At 36.8% G+C, this 14,143-nt stretch overlaps 1 protein-coding gene across 2 annotated transcripts in view; it reads right to left on the bottom strand.

The window, feature by feature from the left end:
• arnt2 (aryl-hydrocarbon receptor nuclear translocator 2) overlaps positions 1 to 14,143 on the bottom strand; it is a 79,879-nt gene that overhangs the window by 43,959 nt on the left and 21,777 nt on the right. Inside the window, exons 4-6 of one of the 2 annotated variants that reach the window (XM_053315656.1) lie at positions 10,899 to 11,100; positions 8,836 to 9,049; positions 1,715 to 1,817 (exon numbers count right to left, since the gene is read on the bottom strand). In XM_053315656.1, coding sequence (XP_053171631.1) covers positions 1,715 to 1,817; positions 8,836 to 9,049; positions 10,899 to 11,100 — 519 coding nt within the window. Of the gene's footprint in view, positions 1 to 1,714; positions 1,818 to 8,835; positions 9,050 to 10,898; positions 11,113 to 14,143 lie in introns of both variants that reach the window. The other variant, XM_053315649.1, reaches the window with a different exon arrangement.

The raw sequence follows: 14,143 nt of genomic DNA on the forward strand, positions 1-14,143 counted from the left end.
CCTTCTTCCACAGACTGAATCACAGTCTTTGAAAAATAATTCATTTCTCTCTTCATCTCTTTCCAAATATAGGAGATGGGGAGACATTTGTTCAGCCTCTAGTGTTAGGTGGTAGTATCATATTCTCCCTTTATTGATTCTCATCCAGCTCCTAAACCTGATGAAGTGTGTTCTACTGAGTACAGCAGACTCAATATAGAGCTTACAGTTCATCTTCCTCTAACAGCAGGCTGAAGCTTTAGTCTTTTACTTGGACTGGGCCATAACTATCATTATTGTTTAGGGATTTCCAGTGGTACTGTGTTAATATATTCATATAACCATTTTCCACAGCAGGACAATAAAGAAATAAACATTCTAGTCACTGTCTCTTTTTCTCCACTTTGGAGTTACCAAATTCCAGTTCCAGGTACTTTTCAGGGATTGGCAGGAGTAGTGCTGTTAGTCAAACAGACATGCAGGGGTATAACACAGCCAGACACAGAAACAAATGAAAGATAAAACTGCACACACAGTGGTGCAAACAGTAAAACTATACAGCAGCTCCACATGCTGGATATGGATTTGTGCCACCAACCAGCTTATGAAAGATTCACCCTTGGCGTTATAAACTTGCATCTTCATGTGAAAGAAGATCAGACACATTCCTATAAAACATGATATTATACTGAAAACTGAAACATCCCAGGTTGTAAAAGAACATTGTACCAAATCCTCACAAGGTTTTTTTAAGTTCAGGTTAAAGGTTAGTAACATCCTGCTGTGTCATCATTTCCATGCAGAAGATCTATTCAAACTGATTAAATGTGTAAGTAACATATTAATTTTAGAAGGGTGAGGGATTTTGTCTAATGTAATGCATAACAGTGAGGAAAGTTCAATGAACCGAACATTAATATAGCTGTTATGGATTTTATTAAGTTTCAAATACAGAAAAATATTCTTATTAATGTTGGTTTCAAAAGTATTACTCAACCCTACTTTATTAATATCTTCTATCTAGTTTCCTCCTCTGCCTCAGACACAAAGCTGCATATTATGATTAATTGTTGGAATAATAGCACAATCCATCACATATGAAACACTATTGTAAGAGAGTGTGCAGGGCTGATTAGAAATGCTCAGCAGGTCAGCAGGGTGTGTGTTATGTAAGCAGCAGCCAAAGAAAGAGAAGAGTCATTCACATGTGTGTAAAAGTCTAATGACTGTCATTCTGTCTGCTGTGCAGGGGTTCATGAGGGATTCCTATGCACTACTGACTTAATATTAGCAGCTCTATTTCATTTCAATATGCTTCATTCAAGGTACATCTAATTCAATTTTGTGAATCAGTATCTAAATCTGCTGATGACACAGTGCAGGCTCCACCAACATACAACAACAGGAACTAAGGATTTCACTGTTTAGAAAGACTTTCAGGGTGTGAAAAGGAAAAATAGAAATGAAAACTAGTTTACCACTATCTGACTTAATTGTGTGACTAGACAAATTCCTCATCTAAAAGGTTTAAGGCTAAAATATTGTTAAATTCTCAGGAAGTACAGTGGTGTAAGCTTATATAATACAGGACAATATGAGACTTTTTCATAACTGGAAATGGATCAGTAGGGGATGGAGTGCTTAAAGAGTCAAAACCAAATCAATGATAGAACACACACACACACACACACACACACACACACACACACACACACACACACACACACACACATACCTCATACGGCAGATGAAAGAGCGTCGGGAGCCCATGCACATTCTCATGGAGGACTGCTGTCCCTCTTTCTTCACTGTTCCTGTCTTCAGGTCCAGAATCCTTCCTGTTAACACAAACAACACAGCCACATTTTAATTACCACACTTCACTGTTATTTTACTATTATTTGACTTTTATTTGACTGTTATTTTACTATTATTTGACTTTTATTTGACTGTTATTTTACTATTATTTGACTTTTATTTGACTGTTATTTTACTATTATTTGACTTTTATTTGACTGTTATTTTACTATTATTTGACTTTTATTTGACTGTTATTTGACTATTATTTGACTTTTATTTGACTGTTATTTTACTATTATTTGACTATTATTTGACTGTTATTTTACTATTATTTGACTGTTATTTTACTATTATTTGACTTTTATTTGACTGTTATTTTACTATTATTTGACTTTTATTTGACTGTTATTTTACTATTATTTGACTTTTATTTGACTGTTATTTTACTATTATTTGACTTTTATTTGACTGTTATTTTACTATTATTGACTTTTATTTGACTGTTATTTTACTATTATTTGACTTTTATTTGACTGTTATTTTACTATTATTTGACTGTTATTTTACTGTTATTTGACTGTTATTTGACTGTTATTTTACTGTTATTTGACTGTTATTTGACTTTTATTTGACCTGTTATTTTACTATTATTTGACTGTTATTTTACTGTTATTTGACTGTTATTTTACTATTATTTGACTGTTATTTGACTGTTATTTTACTATTATTTGACTGTTATTTGACTGTTATTTGACTATTATTTGACTGTTATTTTACTATTATTTGACTATTATTTGACTGTTATTTGACTGTTATTTTACTATTATTTGACTGTTATTTGACTGTTATTTTACTATTATTTGACTGTTATTTTACTGTTATTTGACTGTTATTTTACTATTATTAGACTGTTATTTTACTGTTATTTGACTGTTATTTGACTTTTATTTGACTGTTATTTTACTATTATTTGACTGTTATTTGACTGTTATTTTACTATTATTTGACTGTTATTTTACTGTTATTTGACTGTTATTTTACTATTATTTGACTGTTATTTTACTGTTATTTGACTGTTATTTGACTTTTATTTGACTGTTATTTTACTATTATTTGACTGTTATTTTACTATTATTTGACTTTTATTTGACTGTTATTTTTACTATTATTTGACTGTTATTTGACTATTATTTGACTGTTATTTTACTATTATTTGACTATTATTGACTGTTATTTGACTATTATTTGACTGTTATTTGACTGTTATTTTACTAATATTTGACTGTTATTTTACTATTATTTGACTATTATTTGACCTGTTATTTGACTATTATTTGACTGTTATTTTACTATTATTTTACTGTTATTTTACTATCATTTGACTGTTATTTGACTGTTATTTGACTGTTATTTTTACTATTATTTGACTTTTATTTTACTATTATTTGACTATTATTTGACTGTTATTTGACTATTATTTGACTGTTATTTTACTATTATTTTACTGTTATTTTACTATCATTTGACCTGTTATTTGACTGTTATTTGACTGTTATTTGACTGTTATTTTACTATTATTTGACTGTTATTTTACTATTATTTGACTATTATTTGACTGTTATTTGACTATTATTTGACTGTTATTTTACTATTATTTGACTATTATTTGACTGTTATTTTACTATTATTTGACTGTCATCAACTTGTGGTTTGGAAAAATTCAAATGACTTCAGACTGACGTGTAGCAGTATTATTCTATAAAAGGCTCTTATTGGCCTCATTTATCAGACTGTGACTAACATCCAAGTGCAAATTCATTTCCACAACAAATTCTATTTACCGGCATTGCAACTAAGATGAAAAGATGGAAATTCCTGTGAAATCCCAAAGAGACAGCTGGAGCTGCCAGACCAAAGCTGCTCCAAAGCTCTCAACAATACACACAGTTCAGATCCACAAAGCCTGGAACTGCTGTTCCCTTGAACTGTTTCAACTTTCATAAGGAGGTGGTGACAATGCAACCTTTTATTGTATCAGTTCATCACTCAATGCATTGGCAAAATAACATTCCCTGATTTAGCGAAGGGACCCAGTAGAAGTTCTTTTAAGAACCATGAAACCACTTAAAAGGCCTCTGTGTTGCTTGAGCACATGGTTTAGGTGGTGTGTACAGGACTGGGGCTCAGGTTGAGTTTGTAGGAAGGTGGAGGCCCACAGCTTCATGTTGTTACTTTAAGCAGCAGAATCTGGCTCCATCACATTCAGAACAGGACTGATCCCTTCCAGATGGAAAAGGAATTCACAGCATTTCACAAATATGAAGCTGACTGGAAACTCACACATGACCGTGATAGTGTTCATTCACGCAGATGTAGACAGAGGAAAATAAGCTGATGACCAAACATAGATCTCTCTCTCTCTCTCTCTCTCATCTCTCTCTCTCTCTCTCTACTCTCTCTCTCTCTCTCTCTCTCTCTCTCTCTCTCTCTCTCTCTCTCTCTCTCTCTCTCTCTCTCTCTCTCTCTCTCTCTCTCTCTCTCTCTCTCTCTCTCTCTCTCTCTCTCTCTCTCTCTCTCTCTCTCTCTCACACAGAAGAACTAATGACAGGTGAATCTTCTTGACAGTGAAAGTCCATGTAAAGTAAGAATAAATATGTGTTCTGAGTTTGACATACCACAGAAAAGTGTGTTGTTAACCACCCTGCCAAATTTGAATGATTAAAAAATTATGATTTTCAGACCCGCCCACTAAATCCTGAACACAGAAATCTTGAAACACAGTTTGTGAAGCCTAGCTCCACAATTCAAATCTAAATGGTTGGAATGCTTTTTACACCTTTTTTAGAAATACATTTATGACCTATTTAATGTGTTTAGAAGAAAATTCACTTTACACAGTCTTTAAACACATGCTTTTAACAGTCAGGGACTCTCTAGTTAGAATGCATTGTGGGAATGTAAGACAAGTTGCCTCTGCTGTACAGACTTTAAACAGTCTTTATTGAATCTTTCACACTCCTTTGTGCTGATTGTATCTGTGTACCTGCTCTACTTATCTCACTGAGCATACACTGTTGCCGTTAAGGTGTAAATCACTTCAAGTGTGACATGAACCTATCTACTATATAAATGGCGTCGTTTTTATTATTATTGGCAGTAATGTTGTTCCTTACTATTGTAATGATATTTTGACCACAAGTAATATGAGAGAGCATTAAGAGAAAGTCAGCGTGCCACATAGTAAGCAGGACTGGAGATTATATGATTGGCAATAAGCATACAGGCCTATAACAGGAGCTATATCACTCCATCGCACCACACACACCTATCAAACCTTCTAATGCTTACCTCCCAGTCCCTACCACGTACATGTTCATACATTTTCAAGACAAAATGATCGGTGTCTTTCCATCTGTTCATCTCTTCTGGTATTTCAAGTTTAGGTTGTAACTTCCTCTACTACATCCAGATTTCCTCACATGACAGGCTGATGCTGATGGAGATTCTACATCTATAAGGTATAAGACAGCAGCTTTAAAGCATCTCTTTATGCATTATGGGTCAACATTCTTTAAACTGCTCACAAACACAAATGTAAAATTCTCAGTTGTGTGCTGGAGCATCTTGGAGTCGTGTTGCCACTTCTAGTACCAGCATGTCTATGCAGAGACTACTTAGCACTACAGCACACACTAAGGCTGGAGACACTGCACACAAGCACCAGACTATTGTTCCAGCCCATGATTCTTCCTAAGTCCATACATTCTCCTTTTTACATTTGGGTTGGGACTTCATCATTACTGAGAGTGGTTTAGTGGTGTAGAGCCATCGACATAAAACCAATAAGAATAATGTATTTCTCACAATGTTAAAACTTTTGACATTCTGGTCCGACGAACTTGTTTAAACTCTGCCACCTTGTTGAAGGAAGCGCAAATCCACAAAAAGAAGCTCAGGTTGATTCCAAACCTCCACCCTTTGGACCTGGATCCCATACATACTGCCCCACTATTTTGTCATGAACTTTATTTAACATAATTTTATTACAATCTGACTGTGCAATAATGGGACAACTTGCGCAACACTGCTTTTGAGCTGCTTTTAAATGCTTTGTTTATATATTTATTAATTTGTGATGATTGTGTACGGGGTAGGGTTAGTGTTTGTGTAATTATTACGGTTTATTTTGTATTTTGTATATGGGGCACAGCACAGCTTGTTGTACTTCTTGTGCAATGACAATACAGTCTATTCCATTCTATACTATTCTATTCTATTCTGTTGTATACTATCCTTTACTATTCTATTCTATACTGAGACATGTTTACTGTCAAAGTCTTGAGATGTTCTTGACCCTGCAAACATGCTCCAGTTCAAGTCATTTAGATAAAGGTTGATCCCTTTCCTGTGAATATCTTAACTATTCTAATATTATAATCATATCAGCTGAGGATCCTTGTTTTGTAGGGGGTCAGACTTTTTGCTTTTCTTTTTTCTTTTTTTTTGTGTTAAGAATATTTTTTGGGGCTTTTTTGCCTTTAATGTAGATAGTGGAGAGAGAGACAGGAAATGGGAGGCAGAGGGGGGGAATGACATGCAGGATAGGACCGCTCGGCGCGGGATTCGAACCGGGGTCGCAGGTGCTCTACCCACTGAGCTAAACATCACCACAGACTTTTTGCTTTTCTAGATAACCTTATGTGTATTATGTGTATGTGGAACATGAAGACCTCATTGTTTCAATTTACTTCAAAATCAAACCTGAAAAGAAAAAATTGTGTTGTCTTTGAAAATAAATGCAGGACAATTGAGAGCCAGAGTCCAGACGTTTGGATTCAGCCATCAGTTTTAGAGTCTCACAGCAGTCTTTAATGTACTTCACAAGCCCCCCCCCCCCCCGCGTACCCACATTTAGCAGTCTCAGTGGAAAATACTGAATGTTCTCAATGGTCAAAAACTTGAAGAATGATGCCCGAGACCACAAGATCAACACAGTCTTAATGTCTCTGAGCTATACTCAGCGCATCACTTAAATATTATTCCCACCACGCTGAACTACAGACAGCAACAACTGCTGTACAGGAAACAATGACTTGTTCCACATCTAGCTGCTGAATGTCATTTAGTCCTTCCACATCAGCGAGCTGGAAAAACACGCAGTCCTGCTACAGTCACACTACAAAGTTCAGACAGTGAGCAGCAGAAGAAGGAGACACAACTGCTTTAGTTCCACACAATCCACTCAGTGAAATTTAACTCTGAGAAATGCTGAGACTTCAAAGGCATCTGCGTGTGCTTGTGAATGTGTGCATGCTCATGTGTGTATTTTCATCTGTGACAGCTCTTGATGGAGATTAGTGATTTATGTGGATTACATGGCTGTGCTGGATAGCATGGTTCGAAGGCCTTCTGGGGTCAGATGGACAGACTGACGGAGATGCTGTGAAGCCTCAGACTATCATGAAGGGAAAGAGGTTTAACAAGACAATGTTGCCCTCTAGTGAGCACTCAGTGTATTATTACACAATGTCCTCATGCATATGGAATTGTCATGTAGGAGTTAACTCTGAGTAAAGACAAAAAACAAAATGATACAAAGTGGAGTAAACACAAGAAAGCAGAATTCATAAACTCTGCATATAGTCTGAGTTTAGATTATTTCATCTTTAAGGGCTACTTCAACAATGTATTATTGCACTTATATCCAATTCAATAAATGAAACTGTGGGACACATTTTCAAAGAATTCAAAAAATGAGGGGTGGAACAATTCATTAAAAAAATCTGTCCCATTCAGTATGCTTGTCACAGTTCGGGGCACGTGTGTATTGTTCAGTTTGTTCGGTTCATGACAGTAACCCAGTTACTGGCACGAGGCAGAGGCATTATATTATTATACGTGGGACCTATGAAGGATGGAGGCTTTTGCTCCGTGCCAAGCTTTCCAACAGTACAAACACCAGCAGCTACTGACCTGAGAGACCCTCACCATCGCCAGATACAGATTGCAAACTACACAATAACACAAATGGTAGGATACACAAACATGTGTAGACCTAAAATATCTCTCTACTAAAAATTGAATAAGACTGATTTTAGCTCCTCCAAAAACACTGGATCCTATATTTAACAATTATTTTTAGAATGTCTTTTCTTCAACCAGGAGTGTCAAACCCCAAAGAGTTCTGACTTTCCCCCGTCTGATCTTTGTTTTTAGGATTTTTATAGTAAAGAGAAACACTTTTTCATTTAAAATGACAACAAAAAATCTTTCACACCACAGAGTCTGTATGGACTCAAACACATTTACAAGGTTCCACACCACTCTGATTTACCACAGTGAAGCTGATGAAAACTTTGCTTTCTACACCTCAAAGAAAAGTCACAGTGACAACATAATACAACTCATATTTAATCTAAAGATTATCTGAAAAGTAAATTACAATCATTTATAATTATAATTTATAATTCATAATTTCAATATGTCCTTGTAATGGCATGTAATGTAGTAATCACATCTAGGCTGTGTTGCTGATCTATTCCATATGCACACATGGCTGACACATTTTCACAGGATACTTTTCTCAAATGTCATGAAATGAAGTAAACTGATCTAATCTGTGCTGAAGATGTAAAGGTGTACATGTACAGGGCTGCCACACATCATGCCAAAGATAATACTGTATATAGTTTTCATACATCAAAATTTGTAGGTCCTCAATTGCTGTCATGTCAAATTCATTTGAAGAAAATATGGGTAATTTAGAACAAGCAGACCTGGAGTGGAAAGGACCAGAATGAGAGCTTGTGGCTCTCAGCTGGGAATGTACACAGTTTATCATTGAACAATTGTAATTCACATCCACATTCATCAATATTAACAACCAAAGTATTCACTTCATCCCTTCCCATCTACCCTCTCCCCTCATCCCTACCCCTCATCCCTCACCCCCCATCCCTTCTTCCCTATCCCTCAACCCTTTTTCTTTCAACATAATAAATACTGGAACTCATATCTTAGTTGGCGTGGTCTTTGCTAGTGAAATGGCCATTCTACCTGTCATGGAGTTTTCTGAAGTGCTGAGCTGTTCCCTCAGCTTGTCCACATCGTCAGGATGGACCTGTTCATACAGAGTGCTGCCAAACCACTCGGACTGAGGATGGTTCAGTACCGGCGTCACAGAGTCCGACACGTATATCACCCTGCCTGTCTCTGCTGCCACCACAAACAGGAAGCCGTCCGCTGCCTCCAGGATCAGGTGCTTCAGTTCCTACAGCCATCAGAGACATCAGCCCATGAGCACACACACACACACACACACACACACATACAAAAAGACAAATAAATTATGTACAGGTAAGATCATTTCTAATCATCTGCATACTGTATTACCTTCAGTAATGAGCCATAATTACAAGTGTATGAGTCAAATATACTGAAGAAGCATTTCAGCTTCTTTATCGTGAAGTCAAAGCTTGAGCATAAAAACTTCTAAAAGGCAAAACAACCTGTGAATCATGTGACAATTGCACCATGGCCATTGTTAGTGTATATAATAATCTGTCAAACCACTCTCTATATGAATAGTTAGTCATCTGCCCAGGAAGTCATTATCCAGGTTTCTCAATGACAACATTGTTGGCATTGAGAAACATGGTAATAAGCACAAAAGAAAGCCAATATGGTTACTTTGGAAATGTAATAGGTATCAGATTACTAGTTACTCTATTTAAAATGTAATAAGTAATGTAACTATTTCAATGACTTAATCAAAGCAATGTAACTTATTACATTTGATGACTTTTCTAATGTTCTAACCAATGTTTCCAGCTGTTAAGGTAAATGCTCTCATTTACTGTTCTTCATGGATACTGACATGATTTATAAGAGAGATCATTTCTTATAAATCAACATTTATCTCTCATTGTAAAATGTATTCATTAGTTCATGTAGATTTATGAATATAAAATAAAGAGATTTGATGAACAAAGAGGGATTAATTGGTACTGTGACTCCATTTAAGCTCATGTGTGATCCAAATAAGCCCACTTCATGATTTATTTACTAAATATAAAAATATATTGATTTCAAAGAATTAAAAACAGCAATATATGTATTCAGTAACATGTTCAATATTTAAAAAATAGGAAAATCTTAAAGGTGTGACTTCAGATGTAACCTCCCTTTTTCATCAGTAACTGTCATTTAATGACACATTTTTTTCTCAGTAACTGTAACATTTATTTTGTCATTAAATGACATAATGCTGTTACATGGAACTAGTTATTCCCCAACACTGCTAATATGTTTTATAGACACGGTGTGTACATTATGACAGCTGGGAGCCAATCACACAGGTTCTCTCTAATATTCCATATAGATGTGTACCTTGAATATGTAAGCTGAATTTTTGAGTTTCTAATTAATCCTAAAAATGCTCAAAATCTAACTGGTTATATTTCTTACATATATTTTTGAGTTTCAGTTTTTGATGTATATCTTCTGCTTATATTTTTGATTGTTTGAACAGTAAGGAGCAATATTTTGGATGTGTACTCAGACAATGCTTTTGTACACAACTGCAAAACACAGGCAAGTGCTAATCTGAGATGTTTTGCCATGCTTGCATTACATTTGTAAATGACTTCAAATTCTCTGTTACTCTATGTTCTACATTGCAAACAGAAAACCATGATCGCTAAAAGAAAGTAGGGAGTTGTGACTTCTCAGCAAATATGATAAGTGAAATGATGCTCAGTGCTAATTAACGATGACTTTGCTGGGTTTTCACCCTCAATTGCAGTGCTTGTTTGTGATGGGGTCTGTAGACACCCAAAGTAAAGATTATGTTATTGTAAAATAATTTTGGTAAATTGTTAAAAACAGGATAGTTTGTGTGAATCATTTAGTGTGAGGTGATAGCAACACCAGGCTCTGTGGTGTGGGAAGCTATAGTAATGGTTAGATAGCGTGCAAAGGTAGAGTGATGGGTTAAAAACAGGAAGCACTTTGTGACGTCTGAAACTGATTAGAAATGTGGATTTGTAGTTTGTAGTTTACTAGTTTGTTAGTTTTTCTTTCCTTAATTAAAGCTCATCAATTCCACAACAGTACAGCACCTGTTCAGTGAGAAAGGAGGGCTTATAGGCCCCGTCAGTGGATGTGTTGCCTGTGCCCCTCATGGATTTCATATGAGAGACCGCCATGCGCAGGATGGTCAGCTTGTCAGGTTTCCGGGCCAGAGCGCTGCAGGTAGGAACCATGTCTGACAGCTCAGTGATGTACTGGGTCATTTTGTTGCGTCTGCGTCGCTCAATCTCACTGTGGTTCTCTCTGAAACAGAGAGAAGAGTTTAGACACTTTGTCTCAACGCATGAAAGCAGGTCAACAGCTGGATGCATCTGTTCATACCTCTGCACTGTTTGACTAGACCTTACACTGCAATATATCATCTGTTTATGTTATCTGTACACACACACACACACACACACACATGCGTGTGTGTGCGCTTGTGCTTCAGGGTAACCCCCCCCCCACAATATCATTGTCCATCATGATTGCCACATTCTGTTGGCATCATCCAGCACTATTTCTTCCTCTGCAGGCTTTGATATGACAAACTATAGTTGGATTGGATTGGACACATGAACAGACTTCTAGGAGTTATATATGCTGGATTTGATAGAGATAGAGATAAAAATAGTGTGTCTCACCTGCAGACCTTGAGCCTTAACTTCATGAATATACTGACACTGTAGTAATAATTAGGGATGTGTTTGATTGCTGCTGTTTGACACTGACTGTTTATACTCTGTGTTTTATTAGATGGTGAAGTTATATATACCATCAATATTAACACAGAGTTTTGGAAGAATCAACAATATACTTCACCATTCTTTCTTTTTGGGACTGCCTCGTCCATTCTGTGGCTGAACAGAGCTTTGAGTAGCCAAAGTAGCACTAGACCATCGACGCCTTACCTCATTCATCCATAGCAGCTCTTAACATTTAATGTGGTTGGAAGTGGTGAGCTGTCACTGTCTGTATGACACATCATTATAAAACATCATGTGGTGAACTTGTGGCTAACTCAACCAACCCCACTGTACCTATTTTGGTGCACATTCCTAAAAGACTGCCATAGGATGGGTGAGAAATAATTGAATTTATTGTTGCTATATTGTCAAGCAATGTTCCTATCAGTGTTTATATTGTTTAACTGAACTACTCACACACCACAATGGAATAATTTCTCTGGCCCGATGTGATAAAACTTAAATTAAAAAAACACTAACAGGGTAACACGTTTATTAAAAAATACCAATATGAACCTAATAAATTGGTATATGAACCCTCGTGATTTTTTTTGGCAACAATTGTTAATATTTGACTTAGTTGTGATGGGAATAGGTGTACAGTCTGTTGAATGGTTAATCCTCTGTGGCCTCAGCTGGCTAAGCCTACCTGGCATATCTCTCCTTATCTCCACCAGGAATCTGATCATCATCATACCTACAGACAACAGAAGAGAGGAGACAGCATGTAACACACTGTATGTGTCTACACATTAAATGCATCCATATTCCTAACATATAATGCTAGGCACATATTATAAAACATGAGAGTGTGATGGGAACAACATGGTACAACTTAGAGTTACAAAAAAAGGCTTCCAATGGTCTGTTCTACTCTGAATAGTACAAAACTAAACTACTATACTGTCACTTTAAATTCAGAGACTCTATGGCAGGGGTGTCAAACATGCGATCCATGGGCCAGAACTCGCCTGCCAAGGGGTGCGATCCAGCCCACTTTCCTTTCTGTGTTCTTTTCCTTCCTTCCTTCCTTCCATCTGTCCTTCCTCCCTACCTTCCTTTTTTCCTTTTTTTTCATTCCTTCCATCTGTCCTTCCTCCCTTTCTTCCTTCTGTCTTTCCTTCCATCTGTCCTTCCTACCGTCCTTTTTTCCTTTCTTCGTTCCTTCATTCCTTTCTTCCTTCCATCTGTCCTTCCTCCCTTTCTTCCTTCCTCTGTTTCTTCATTCCTTCCTTCCTTCCTTCCTTCCTCTGTTTCTTCCATCTGTTCTTCCTTACTTCCTTCTGTCTGTCCTTCCTACATTTCTTCCCTCTTTCCTTTTGTCTGTCTTTCCTTGCTTCCCTTCTTATTTTAGGAAGGAATCCTTCCATCTTTTTAATGATCCAGCCCACATGAGATCAAATTGATGTGTATGTGGCCCTTGAATGAAAATGAGTTTTACACCTCTGCTGTATGTTATCCTGTTGGTGTACATCACAAAGTGAGCAGGAGAATGAACCAGAGCTCCTAGCTATAAGTCATCAGTGAGTGAGCTGTTTTTGAGGGAGTGTACAACGTGTCAAACCCTTTCACAGTGTGAACATGAAGCATTCCTGTAGCCTAGTAAATCATATAAGTCATACATGTAATGCTACTGTCCATTATTAAGAGTGCAGTTCCTCCTGTGTTCAGCAGAGAGCAGCTCCTCCTCTCCACCACTCAACTTAACAGAAACAACTCCACTGTGGTACTGTCAGCTCAGGAAAAAAAGCATTTACATCCTACAGATTTACACTCTGCACAATATGAGACAAAAGAAAAAGGGAAACAAGTTGAGATAAATTAAATGTGAGAGGACAGTTGAGATGCAATGACAGAGCAAATATTACTCTCAAAAACAAAACAAAAGACAAACAAACATTGCATTGTATTTATGATGGAGGAAAATAATAGTGAGTCATGAAGTATTCACACAGCAGTCATTATTACAAACACAGGGTATCTGCAGGTTTCTCCAAAACAGCTTTAAATAATTATAGCAGTGATACTACATGAGCATCTGTAACCTGGGTAACCTGAGTAACCTGGATAACCTGGGTAACCTGAGTAACCTGGGTAACCTGGGTAACCTAAGTAACCTGAGTAACCTGGATAACCTTGGTAACCTGGGTAACCTGGATAACCTGGGTAACCTGAGTAACCTGGGTAACCTGGGTAACCTAAGTAACCTGAGTAACCTGGATAACCTTGGTAACCTGGGTAACCTGAGTAACCTGGGTAACCTGGGTAACCTGAGGAACCTGAGTAACCTGGGTAACCTGAGTAACCTGAGTGACCAGAGTAACCTGGGTAACCTGGCAAGCATAAATCTATGAGTATGCTATCTGCATGCTACAGCTAAGTGGCACACTGCCAAAATGTTCCAGGTGAATCTCAAGAGCTAGAATTAGTATTCTGCATGGAGTAGGTCATTGGTAAATAGATCAAATAGAAGCAGGTCAGAAACTAAAGAAGCTTTGTAGTAAAATATATACTAGGGCTGTCAGCGTTAACGCGTTAATCGCGATTAG

The sequence above is a fragment of the Scomber japonicus genome, chromosome 1 (genome assembly GCF_027409825.1).
Source record: "Scomber japonicus isolate fScoJap1 chromosome 1, fScoJap1.pri, whole genome shotgun sequence".
NCBI classification, from domain to species: Eukaryota; Metazoa; Chordata; class Actinopteri; order Scombriformes; family Scombridae; genus Scomber; species Scomber japonicus.